At 43.2% G+C, this 13,868-nt stretch overlaps 1 protein-coding gene across 5 annotated transcripts in view; it reads right to left on the reverse strand.

Moving 5' to 3' along the window:
- Window positions 1–13,868, reverse strand: part of SCUBE3 (signal peptide, CUB domain and EGF like domain containing 3) — a 192,694-nt gene that overhangs the window by 137,293 nt on the left and 41,533 nt on the right. For all 5 annotated transcript variants that reach the window (XM_053249552.1, XM_053249551.1, XM_053249549.1 and 2 more), the window contains exons 2-3: window positions 9,271–9,393; window positions 7,262–7,387 (exon numbers count right to left, since the gene is read on the reverse strand). Coding sequence is in view for 4 of the 5 variants with exons in the window: in XM_053249551.1 (XP_053105526.1) it covers window positions 7,262–7,387; window positions 9,271–9,393 (249 nt within the window). In the remaining variant the exon portion in view is untranslated. The remainder of the gene's footprint in view (window positions 1–7,261; window positions 7,388–9,270; window positions 9,394–13,868) is intronic.

Genomic DNA, 13,868 nt, shown 5'->3' on the forward strand with positions numbered 1-13,868 from the left:
ATCTATGGTGCGGGCACATTTGGAGTACTGCATGCAGTTCTGATCCTCGTATCTTAAGGAGAACATCATAGAACTGGAAAAGGTGCAGAAAAGAGCAACCAAGATGATGAGGGGCCTGGAGCACCCTCCTTATGAGGCAAAGAGAATGCATCTGGGGCTGTGCATCTACAGCATCTGGGGCTTTTTAGTTGGAAAAGAGGTGACTACAAGGAGACATGATAGAGGTGTATAAAATTATTCATGGAATAGAGCGAGTGGACAAAGGGAAATTAAAAGTCTGGGTGAACAAATGCATCTCGACTGCCTTTTTAAAAGCTGTAAGAGATGGGGAGGCTCTTATTTAGTCAGGAAGTGTGTTCCAAAGCCTTGGGGCAGCAATGGAGAAGGCCTGCCCCTGAGTAGCCACCAGAACAGCTGGTGGCAACTGCAGACGAATAATAACAAACAAGAAAGAACTGAGCCAGAGTGATATAGTGGTCAGTGTGCTGGACTGGGGAAATCCAAGTTCAAATTCCCATCACTGGGTGACTCTCGGACAGTCACTTATCTCTTAGCAAAACCTTCCTCATAGGGCTGCTGGGATAAATGTAACTATGTGCACCACTCTGGGCTTCTTGGAGGAATCACAAGCTATACATGTAAAAGTAAATAAATCTATATAAGCCACAGGTAAAGCAGAGACCAGCTACAAAGGTGGATAACAAATGCATTCTGAAGTTACAAGGGCCGCTCTGCCTGCCTATTTTTAAAATGCATACAGAAAAACCACAGGTTTTCAATTATGCTTGCTAATAATTGGAGAGGGAGATACTGAACAGCTGCTGAACAGCTGGGTGCCATTCTCTGCCCACCTTAGGTGTCCACCATTTAGCCTGGCTGTGCATCCCAGCAAGCAAAAAATGTTTTGTTAAAAAAAAAAACAACGGAGATCACTTCCTTAATCCTTGCCCAATGAACCATAACCCCCAACAGACATATTAATGTTACAGATACTTGCCACAATCCAGCAAAAACCCTGGTTAGCTCTCTGCATAGCAAATTGAATAGTATTTCTAGAAAGTGTTGGTGGGGCTAGGGAGAACATCAGCATTGGGGTAGAGCTTGTCAACAAACTCTTGTGGACACTGTTCAGGCTGAACAGGGCTTACATCTACATTTACTAGTGGCCAGATTGAGAGGGTTTTGCCCACTGTTTAAATAATTATTATGCTCAGTACTTAAGCAAGGAGACAAAGAATAGGAATTGCTTGTTCAGGGGTTACTTGATCTCATTAGATTATTCCAATTATACAAGGAAATTGTGGGTCTCAGGGATGGGGAATAGCAAGTCTCAACAGAGTTAATGTTTCTTGTGCATTTTTGCATTATAGGTCAAAGATTCATCAGAGGTTTCCAGTATCACAATATCTGAATTGAATGTATTCTACCAAAGACAACCAAAGGGCTCTGTGGTCGCCAGGAGTCAACACCGACTCAATGGTACACTTTAGTTTTACGAACATATCATGACATCTCTACCCTAAGAAATAAAATATACAATGTCATCAAGATAGAAGCATGCCACAAGCAGAAAATAAGAGGGACTAATGTATCCTGGTAGCCAACTGAATTCACTAGCCAGATGGCTCAATGAAGCAAGCTCACCCTGTCAGTTTCATATGAGGCCACCATCTTGAGAAGGTGTAGCAAGTCACTAAGAGAATGAGTTATAAATCAGAACTTTCCTGGTTGTAATTTTGCCTCTGTCATTAACTCACCGGATGGACTTGGGCAAGCCACTTCCTCTCAGCCTCAGCTCTTCACACTCAACATGGGGATAATACTACTCATTTACTGGATTGTAAGGATTACAAGATAATACATGTGAAGTGCTTTGCACACTGGAATGCACTATGCAAATGCTAATTATTATTGTTGTTGAAACAGGACTGTTCTGTTATGAAGTCAATGGAAACTACCAGGAAAATGTTTGATGTCTGTTTACTCCAGCATCACTTTTACAGAGGCCTATCCAACAGATAGCTCCTGCTAGCAAATCTCATTCCTGTGCCTTCACATGTCAGGTGAACCCTTTGGGAAAGTCCCTTTGATTTTGCCAGAAGATGTAGAGCTTTTGAGAAGCAAAGTACTCATCAGCTCACCTTCTGGCAAGAGAATCATGCATGGAGTACCCTGCTCCCTTTCCTAAATTGCGAAAGTTCCCAAGAGACAGAAAGGGTTTCCCTAACCCTTTGCTGAGACAGTCACTCAAGGCTTGAGCACCACTTTCACCCCATCAGTAGCTTTACTTTCACAGTTGTACTGCGCAAGCATAAGATTTCAAGGCCAGCTGCCTCCCCTGTCAGCAATTTCCCCTAAAAATGTGTATGAAATATATAACTTGGAAATCACAGTCTTTCAGCATGAGACCCTGGGGCAGTGAGGGTGGGAGGGGCAGCATTTCACTGATGAAATGCCAGTGTTTAAATAACTCTGAAGAATCCCAGCTGTTGCTGCTGTTTTTACTTAACTTGTATGTCCAGACACAACAAAAACAGTTAAATAACAATCTTTCCCCCCAATATACAGTTTGATATAGGTTGTAGCAGCAACCTTTACAAAACAGCGTTGAACTCAGCTACAGGAAACAGGAGGAAACTAGGAAGGAAGAGGTGCTTGAACATTTATTGCATTTTTATTCTTTCCTTCCTTCACGGAGCTCAGGGTGGTACATATGATTACCCCCCACACACACATACATACACACACACACACACACACACACACACACACACACACAAACTTTATTCTCCTAGAAAGTTTTGTGAGGTAGGATAAGCTGGGAGAGAGTGCAGAGTTACCTAGCGGGCATCATGGCTTACTAGAAATTTGAACCCAGGTCCCCCTAGTCAACATTCTCATGACTAGAACACACTGAAGCTATTCCCACGATCAGCTATTCCCACGATCAGCCTAGCCCGATTTCAGCTGATTGTGGGAACCACCGGGCTCGCAGGCAAGCCCGGTTGCCTCCCGGCGGTTAACCCACCAAACAACCCCTCCCCTTAAACCGGGTTTGCAGAACGAGCGCTCCCACAAACCCAGTTTTTTAAATCATGAGTAGCCCCCCACAGGGGAGGCGAAAAGCTGCCTCCAGGCTCCGGGGGTCTCTCCAGTATGCCCTGCGCACTCCCGCAGGGCATTCTGGAGCTTCCGGGAGCTGCGCGGCCTCCGAACTCCCCAGCCCCCACCGGCTCAGTCATGGAGCCGGCAGTCGTGTGGACGGCCAATCTCGACACCCAGGGCTCCCGCCCTGCTTGTGTGTGGGGAGAGCGGGCTTAGCCCACTTTCCCGGCAAAAACGCGTCTCACTGATCGTGAGACCCGCCTTACTGCCTCTCAATCAAGTGGGCAACTTGGGAATGAGGCTTTGCTGCAGAAAGTGCCTGCAGTCCACACTTGCAGAAGTAAGCCTAAACTTATCTTGAAAGAAGGAATGGAGTATTTGGAAAAGAAAGGAGGGAAGGAATTATTCACTCACAGCAAACATGTTACTAAACATCCTAGTATCACTGAAGGTCCATAATTCTGCTCTGTCTGTATACCTATATTTCATCTTTTCTCCATGGAGCCGAGGGCAGCTGCATACCCAAGATTCTCACTTCCTTCTAAAATCATATTCTGCTGAACTTTCCCATGGATGCCAGCTTTATTTTACTGTAAGGCTTGTGATTGTGTGCAATCTCATCATGCCAACAGTGAAGAGACTTTTGATGTAATCCGAACTATCTCAACTCCTTTCCCCAAGCCACAGTTTTACCCCATAGTTCAGAGGCAGAGCTCATTTTGAATGTAAAAGATCCCAGGTTCAATCTTAAGTATCTCAGGAACCTGGACTGGGAAAGATTTCTACCTGCTCGATGGGCCAATGGAATGACTCAGCATAAGGCCCCTTCACCTGCTCTGTACCCCTGCCATTTCACAATATATTTTTGATTTCAGAAACCTGCAGATGTAACTGATGCATCACTCCTAAAACAACATAAATCAAAAGGGGAAACAAAATAGCCTGCTTTAAAGCCCCATAATTAATCCCATTTGTGGTTGCAAGTCTAATGGCTTTGTGCAAGTGGCTCAGTGAGTCGCCCTGGCAGGCAAGCAGGCAATCCATTTGCCAGCTGGCAGTGTCCTGGGGCTCGCTGAGACTTGCTGCTGACAGGCAAAATTTCTAGGAATGCCGTCTGTATTCAGAAAAACCTGTAGCAAACTTGCACTGCTCACCTGCTAGAACAAGAGTCAAGGATAAGGAGTGTATTAATGGAAACTTCCAGATGGCAATGAGGCATGTTTGCCTGGTGGATGGGATCTTGAACTGGGTTGAGCAGGTAAGAGCTCTAATATAGGCTGTGCCTGCTAGTCCCTCTTTAAAGATGACATTGTTGATTCCTTTAGCAATGAGTAGGACTACACTGATTTCCCAGCCAATGAGTCAACAATTTTGGGCTTCAGGGCAAAAACAGTGCTCTTTTTTCCCCTTTTTTTTGGGGGGGGAGGAAAGGGAAGGAACACTTCCCAACTCCCCTGCCACCTTTGGGAGTGTGCAACTTTTTCATATCTGTTTGCAGCCACTGTTGCCCTGATCTCCTGCTTCTTATAAGATGCGAGCCTGCCCCCCACCAATCAATCAGGGATCTAATAGTGAATGTGATTATATCAGAGTGCCATCCAGCCAATCAGATTTGCTACATAACAACATCACTGAGGGCAAAGCCAACAGAAAATGAGGGCAATTCTTCTGAGATTGGTCACATGGGTGATTCTAGCCAGTGGGATCACTGCTTGCCCTCACTCTGAATATGTGAACATTTTTTCATTACAATACCTAAGTGGTGCCCTTTTTCACCTAAACAAATCCAGAAGCAAGAGTGATAACTTTCACTATTTCCAAAAACATATGCAAAATGTTGCACACTCTTCTTGCAAGGCTGATAGCTAGATAACAAGTCTGATGGCTAAACAAATATTAATTTGTATCTTTCAACAGCATGGCAGTCTTGGAACTAAGGAGCACCAAAAAAACCTGCAATCCAGCATTTGGTGTTATGAAAAGCCACCAAAGGGTGATATGGAAGAAGTTACAGCTTTGACAGCAGGCAGAATTTCCACCAAGTTTCATTCTGTGTTGACTGTATACTGTTGACACTGCTCACTGATCCAATAAAAGACATTATGTTACCTGCTTTGTGTCTTCAATGGTTTAGGAAGACAAATACAACACCAGAGAAAGATACCATACATCAAGGCAGAACAACTTTGGCTCTCCAGCTGTTTTTGGACTACAGCTCTCATCATCGCAAGCCAAAACGGCCAATAGGCAGGGATCATAGGAGTTGTAATGTGGCATTTGCAAGAGGGTCAAAGTTCTGCAGCCCGGCTATACATATTCCATTTAAAGAGATGTTATAGTAAGTCTTATTTTCATCAACTTCATTCCAAATTATCAATCAAACAAGCTTAGCCCCAAAGGAACAGAGGCTATGCAAATAGCTTAGTTACAATCACACTGCTGACCACCACCACTATACCTGTGCAAATGAATGTCCCTTTGGAATAACCCTCTAGACTGCCAGTATTGTCATCACCTTCCAACTGTATATATAGAAAACTGCTTTTTATACAACTTTGTTGGTCATGGCTACATTCGAAGAATTTCCTGGGGAGAGATAATGGCCTACATCCAGACTACTGTAGTATTAGCATAATCCTGCGGCAACAGTGCAAGGATTTAGAAGAAAGACATTACACAAAGAAAGAAATGCCTGTTCCAAACTTGTCCGTCCACTAGCAGAAGATGCCAGTACACTGCACAAGTGTGCACAAGCTTGTATGTGTCCTGTGGTTGCACATTACGTAGCACCACAACTTTGCAAAGTTCCATACACTTCTAAGTATATGCAACTTCTCTAATTGTGCTAGCATAACACTAGTGTGAGTCTATAATGTAGTCAAGAATGTCTCACTTCCTCAAACACTAAAAGCATACTAAGGCATTCCCTGTCAGGTTTTGCTTGTTGTACTGAAGCAGCTTAGCTCCTCTAATTAGCAAGAAGGTAGAAGCTAAGTTGTACCTGCTAAACTGACCAATCTTACACAGATTATTAGCAGCTACTCTTGTTCCTAATGCATTTCCTCACAAGCAGGGGCGTAACTATAACAGGGCAAGAGGAGACAGTTGTCTGGGAGCCCACTGCCTTGGCCCCCGCCCCAGAAGCAAGTCACATGACTGACTCCCCCAGCCGCGCACCCGCCCGGGCTTCCTTCAGTTGTATTCATCCTCCAAAACTGATGTGAGTGTTAAGACCTGGAGCTACCAGAACAACATGTTTTTCTCTAGTACCATTAAATGACTTGCATGGTCCACAATTTACAAAACCTTTTTAAAAATAATTTAGGATGACGTTATATTGTGGCACATAGGTGATATACTGTATATATGAATTTTACTATGCTTTTTGTTACCACTATTCAGCTTCATTTAAGATTTCATTATTTCATGAGCTGAGCTTCAGTGATGGGGGGCGGCATTTTAAAATCTTGTCTCTGGACCCACTACAACCTTGCTACGCCCCTGTTCACAAGATACAAACATTTCCCATCTTTTTTCCTACCACATCTTGCTTTTCCACCAGAACAGAGGAATTTTATTCATATCCCACTCCTCCGGTAAACTATAGCTCGAGCCGGCTCACAACATTAATAAAATAGATACAACATAAAATAATTAAAAAATAAACAAGTTAAAAGATAAAGCAAAAACCTCATTTAAAAGCTGAAAATTTTAAAAGTTTCAAATTAGAAGTAAAAAAGCCAAAACTAAGAACAATGGACAAATTGACATTTTTTTACCAACATGTTTTTTTCTTCAATGTGTTATTGGCAAATAAATCTGCCTTCTCCATCTATGTCACTAGCACCTTTGTCTCACTTTCTCAGTGTAATACCCTATGGTCATAAATATGACACAGGTGGGATTGAACACCTGAGGAACTGCTGGAGGACCTCCTTTTTGTTTATAATTTTACTGAATAGGAGAGAATGGGAGACTCAGCAGTTAATAGAAAGAATTCAACATTAGGATCCAGAACACAAAGATGCACATCTCTCAGAGCTATTGTTTCAGATCGCTTCAGAATTAAAAAGTCAACATAGTGTAATTTATACCATCAAACCCACAGTTATCATTTTCAAATGTGAACAAGCTTAGCAATATATGAAGCTCTTACCAAGGCAGTTATGGCCATCATGTGCCAGGCGGAAGCCATCATAGCAGGTACAACGATAGTTTCCTGGGATGTTGACACACTCATGGACACAGCCGGCATTGTCATCACGCTCACATTCATCAACATCTGCACATAGAAGAGTGAATATCAGTGACCTGAGGGATCTTAGAACAAAATATTACCATCTTCCCTTACATTCTATGCCATTAGAAGACCTTAGAATTTTCAGGTTTATTACACCAGTGATATTGTTGATAGCCAAATTTCTTAGGGTCTGAGTTGATCCACCACCCACATATCCTGTCAAAAATGGCCACTCATTTTCAATGTTTGGCACCAGTTACTTCTACTCAGTCACGATAATTGCATTTGTGGTTTTGGTGTCAATATGTTAAATAAGTAAGTAAATAAATAAATAAATGCAATGCAATGCAATAAAATAAAATAAATGCAAGATGGATGCATCACCACCAATATAATCCCAGAAACATAGATTTTTGTTTTCTTCTTTGATCAGATATTAGATATTGAGGCTGTTCTCATGAGCAGCCAAGAGCGGGCTAAGGCTGCCACGCCAACTCTTGGCTGCTCGTGAGAAGCAGCAGGAGACAAGCAGCTGCTGTGGCGGCAAACCCATCCGCGGAGCCCTCCTTTAAAATGAGATTAAGAGAGCAAATGCTCTCTTAAACTCATTTTTTGGTCATCTGCCAGCCCTGGCTGCTTGGGAGACTGCAGGGTCCCCGGCTGGCATCAGAGGAATCCCACAATGCACTGCGTACTCACGTGATGCATTTTGGGATTTTCAAGGGCGGGCTGACGCTTCCCTTCCCCAACCCTCTGCGCTGCTGGCAGCTACCAGCAATTGTGTGGGTGGGTGATCCGCCCACCCAGGAAGAGAAGAGGGCTAGTCTGTGGGAAGGTAACAGCCTTCCTCCCCACTTTCCCTCAAGCCCTTTCTCACCGATCGTGAGAAAGGGCTCATTATCTGATCAGGAATCCATATGTCCAGCGCCACCAGATAAATCTACCAAGAGCATATCCCTGTTTATGTTATTTGAGAGCTTAACCCAGTATCAAGATGGCCTTGATACAATGCTCTTTCATTGGATATAAAAGCTTTAATGCTAGCATTGAGACTGCCAAATTGCTTAATACGCAGTAACTAATGGGAGTCAAAAAAATAAATTCCAATAGTTCATCCCTCTTGCCCCAACTAAACTCATATGCAAACAGAAACTCAGTCACTTTTTTGATTCAGGATTTCAGAAACAAAGGACCAGAAAGAGGTGTCAGATAAAATTATATGCGGGGGAGGGGGGAGTGTGTGGAATGTCCACAAACATACACAGATATATCCCAATAGTAGGTATCTGTACCTCTTGCTCTGTGCTGTAGCATACAACTGGGAACACAGGAATTGTTTTGGAGAAAAGCAGATCTTTTCCCCCTTAGGATGCCCCTATAATTAGTTCCGGAAGTAAGCCATGTGGAATCACAGCCCACTGTGGTCCCACACAAAGTTTCTCTCAGTTACATTGACCAAGGAAGACCAGGGCAAATGGACTGTGTGGGCTGGAAATGTTGAAACAGTGCCTCCGGGTTCTCTGGGAGAATGAAAATTATCTGAGGGCACACTGTGAAAGCTAAGCAGTTATCTTCCTATCAACACCTGAGCTTGGGAACCCCATGTAAGGTACTGAGTTTCCCAAAGAAATAGAGGGATACAAGTGACATTAATAATAAATGTAGTTAGCTGAATAAATACAAGAAGAACTATCTGGAAAAGTTCTTAATTCTGACCACACTAGCCATTCTTGTAACAGAACACGTTCATATGTGTAAAGAGACACCCAAGTACTTTTATTGCTACCATCACATTGCTAATTAATATAATATCTGAAATGCAATATTTTAAAAAATGTAACTTCCCTGCCATTTGACAATATACATACAAACAAGTCTAGATTTCCTCACATCTTTGAATCTATGGGATAACCTACTCTCCCTACCTTTACAGTGCTTCCCATCCCCGGTGTAGCCAGATTTGCAGATGCATTTGTACAATTTGGGAGTGTTCTGGCAGATGGCGTCAATGTGGCAGTTGTCAGTCCCATCGACACATTCATCAATATCTGCAAATGAAGGGGGGAAAGTGACATCATAAAACCCTTCACTCTTGAGATTCATTGAATACACTGCCCCCTTTAATCCTAGTGAGCTTGGAAACTTAATTTCTCAGAGCAGCCATTATTAACACAGCATCAAAGGAATCTCCCCCATGCACCAGTGATGTGTCTCAGAAAGGTCACATCCTGGAGTGCTGGGTCAATTTCCAGAGTTCCTTCAGTGGCAGAGATTCCTAATGGATATATTCAATTTCTTAGAACCTGTTCTCACAACTATTTGCATATGCCACAGCAACTCAAAACATCTGTAAGGGTTGATCCCCAACCTCCAGTGAACATATCACGTGCCGTCAGAGCCACTTGGGTTTAACTTTTAGCAGATGCTGACAAGCACTTTTCTGGAGGTTGCCAACACATGTTGAAACCTGAATCTGTGCGTGACAGTAGATGCACAACCAGGATACTATGGGCTGAGAGCCACTGTGCAGGCTTTTCAGGCAGCTGCACCATTGCCTAAATATCTGAAGAACTATCCACTTGAACCTACTTGCTCTCTGAGATCTGCTGGGGAGGCTCTGGTCTGCATCCCACCTCCACCTGATGGTTGATTACATGGGACAGAACCTTCTTGGTCATGGCATCCTGGAACTCCTTGCCAGCCCCATGTGACCCCTTCCCTTTCAGCCTTTCATAAATTAGTGAAAACTGCTCTGTTTAGGTGGGCTTTTAGTTTGACTTAATTTTGTAGTCCCTAAATGATAGTTTTTCTTTTAGGTTCTGCTGATTTAGGTTTCATTGGGGCTCTTGCTCTTTGCTGTTCTCAAGATTTATTGATATTATGCTGTTTTATTGCACTTTAATCCGATTGTATGCAACTTTGGGGAATTTTGCCAAAAAGTAAATTCATATAGGACGTTAGGTAAAACCACAGGCAAAGTTCCATCCATAGCTCAGAGTCCAGCCTAAGGGCAAACAGGTTCTAATTGGCTTCCTGGTTCATAAGTGCAATATAGAAACTACTAAGTGAATTTTCCCTGGTCTTTGTTATGACCAGACTGAGTACTTCTGAGTACTTCTTGTATAGCTGCAAAGCAAGGGAGCAGATTAATACTTGTTGCAATGACTACTCCACCCTTGCATGTCATGAAAGAATTTTACAGAGGTTGGCAAATCTCAAACAATCAATGCCAACTGCAAATAAACTCAGAAATGAGGTGCCAGAAATGAAGTAATTGAATGAGAAAAACACATCAGACCTCTCCTAGCCAGAGCACACCACATATTCTTCCCTACCCCCTCAACCAGAACTATCCACTGCACAACTGAGTGTGCCTGACTAGAATAATATATATTATACAACTTGACCAGATATAGTGTGACCTTTTCTGTCAAGTCATAGTAATGCTGTTTACTGCACAGTCCAGAGGAGACAGAAGTTTTATCAGTCGCAAAAGCCATGCTGGCTAAATTACACAAACAGCCCAAACCAGCACAGAATCTCAGTCTCTTGGCCGAGTTGCGAATGAGGCTGCTACCCTTCATGGAAAGTAGAGCTGGTCTTGTGGAGCAAGCATGACTTGTCCCCTTAGTTAAGCAGGGTCTGCCCTGGTTGCATTTGAATTGGAGACCAGGAGTGTGAGCACTGTAAGATATTCCCCTCAGGGGATGGGGCTGTTCTGGGAAGAGCAGAAGGTTTCAAGTTCCCTCCCTGGCTTCTCCAAGATAAGGCTGAAAGAGATTCCTGCCTGCAACCTTGGAGAAGCCGCTACCAGTCTGTGAAGACAATGGATAGACCAATGGTCTGACAGTATATGGCAGCTTCCTATGTGACATAGTTTCTTCACACACACACACAAAAATAGGATTTTAATAAATGTATAATAGATAAAGAGTACCCTAGCCAAAAAATAATCCCATGCTCCATGATTTATTTCATTACATAGTGCTGGGTTGCAATACATTATTTCATTAAAACCTACAAAACCACAGTAGGTTCCTGTTCTGAAAAGCTTACATTCTAAACACTAAAGTGAGGCAATAGAGGAAGAGGAGGGAAATGGAGTCATGCTTAACAGGCAAAGAATATGCATTTCTTTCATTTACATGTACATATGCTTATTTACAGTGGGGTGTCCATTCTGGCTCCACTGGCAGCTCTCACTGGATTACCTGTCTTCTGGTCCTGCCTGTATGCCCATTGGAGGCCTCAGTTTGAGGGAGAGGGAGGGGATTCACCAACACCCTTTTCCCTCCTCTGCTCCCCAGGCAGCTTCTTCTTGGGCCTGGCTAGGTGTCTCTAATCCCACCTTCTGTCTTGTCATTTTCTTCCTTGGCCTCCTTAGTGTATCTGAAATAGCCGCCAGCAGAGCCAGCAATCTTCACATGCGCTCTAGTGCCTTGGAAGAATTCCCTGTACTCTCGAGAGCTGCTGCTGAAAGACTGAACCACTCTTAATTTGTCAGCTGTGCATGGCCAGCACTGCAGCACACATTTTCCCCATACCTTGTGCTGGATCCCTATCTCTCCTTCCTTACACCCACAAGGACCCTCTTGGATCCTTGAGGAAGTCAGTGAAGAAGGGTAAGGAACCCATCTCCTGACATGGGGTATGGGGACTAAGGAAACAATTTTTAAAAACCCACAATTGTTTTTATTGAAAATTCAAACTACAGAAATATACATTGTATTTCAAGATGTATCGAGACTAATGGGCTTGGTGCTAAGCAGGGCTAGGCCTGGCCAGTGCTTGGGGAGGTTACTCCTAAGAGCCTCATCTAAGCAGGGTGGCTCTTCAATTAGGTGAGATGAGATGCATATATTTTAGAAGCAGATATTTTGACATGCCATCAAGGTGGCAAAATGCCACTCCCCCAACCTCACCACCTGAGAAGCTCTTCGCAACCGAGTGCCACACTGCTTGGCAAAGAGCCATTCCAAACAGTACAGCCCTCCTCCAATCCTACTCTGTGAAAAGGCAGAGAGCAGAGCAGTGAAAGGAGCAGAAGAAAGGAGTGTGAGACCAGTAAAGTGCTAGCCTAGAGCATCTCCATGGAGGCTCTAGATCAGCATTCTACTCAATGGCTGAAAATGCTTCCATACCAGCGGGGGATTCAAACCAGCAACCTCTTGCTCCCTAGAAAAGCTACTTCCCCGCTGTGCCATTAGGTGGCCCTTTCAGAGGATACAGCCTCCAAAAACGAGGCAAATGTCCCTCGGCTCATCACTCACCACTTCCTGGGTAGGTCAGTCACACTTACAACCTTTGTCTGAAGCAATGAAGGCTGTGAGCATGGTGGTGGGCGCTTCCATACTTGGGAGGCTCAAGTGCCCAAATGGAGGTGGGGGGGAGAGAGAGAGATAGGAAACATGACAGGCTAGGCATGGGGTGAAAGAAGAGAGAAGGAAGGACAGCTGAGTGCACAAAAATGCACAACCCATGGACATAGATATGAAAAAAAAATATGGAAAGGGACTTTGGCTGGTGCTTTGTATACCACGGGAGGAGTCATATTGCTCTCCCATCTCAGGTGCAACAGGGACTTGGACTGCTACTGAATTTAAGTCACCTTGAAATCCATGATGGAAGAAAGATGAGATATAATAATAATAATAATCAGCAACATTGATAATAAAATCCAGCCATCCCAGGTCCTTGGGAAGGACTTGATGTCTGTATAAAACAAACCAGTCAATAACACCTGTCTGACTGTGTAAACAATAATAATAATACAAACATCTGCCACACAATACACCAGATATATCTGTAGTCAAGAAGAAAGAAACACAAGTTAAAATAATCGACATAGCAATACCAGGGGATAGCAGAAAAGAAAAAGAAATAGAAAAAAATAACAAAATACAAAGATCTACAAACTGAAATTGAAAGGCTGTGGCAAAAAAGGACCAATAATCCCAGTGGTAACTGGTGCCCTAGGTGCAATTCCAAAACAACCTGAAGAGCACCTCAACACCATAGGGGCCACAGAAATCACCATCAGCCAATTACAAAAAGCAACTTTACTCGGAACAGCCTGTATTCTGCGACGATATCTATAACAAATGCAACAACTCTGGCAATAAAATTCAGCCATCCCAAGTCCTTGGGAAGGACTCGATGTCTGGATAAAACAAACCAGTCAATAACACCTGTCTGACTGTGTAAACAATAATAATAATAAAAGAAGTGATATTAGTTGGGCTTTTCTTCTGAAAACCCATTTGGTTTATTGCTAAAATCAAGTTAGTACAAAAGAAATAGCACCTCAATTTGGAATATTTGCTTCAATTCCTGCTCAGTCATGCAAGGAAGCATATTTTGAGAGACTCTCCCATTGACATGATGTCTAAGCTTGATTAGTGAATGACAGGGCATCCTGACATCAGTATCCCAGAACTAATTTCTTTTCTCATAAAAGCAGAACCTGCTTTTAAAGCTCTCCTCTTTTTTGTCTCACATTTTGGCTTGTCAAACAAGAGTAAGA

This window comes from Hemicordylus capensis, chromosome 4 (assembly GCF_027244095.1).
Source record: "Hemicordylus capensis ecotype Gifberg chromosome 4, rHemCap1.1.pri, whole genome shotgun sequence".
Classification (NCBI taxonomy): domain Eukaryota; kingdom Metazoa; phylum Chordata; class Lepidosauria; order Squamata; family Cordylidae; genus Hemicordylus; species Hemicordylus capensis.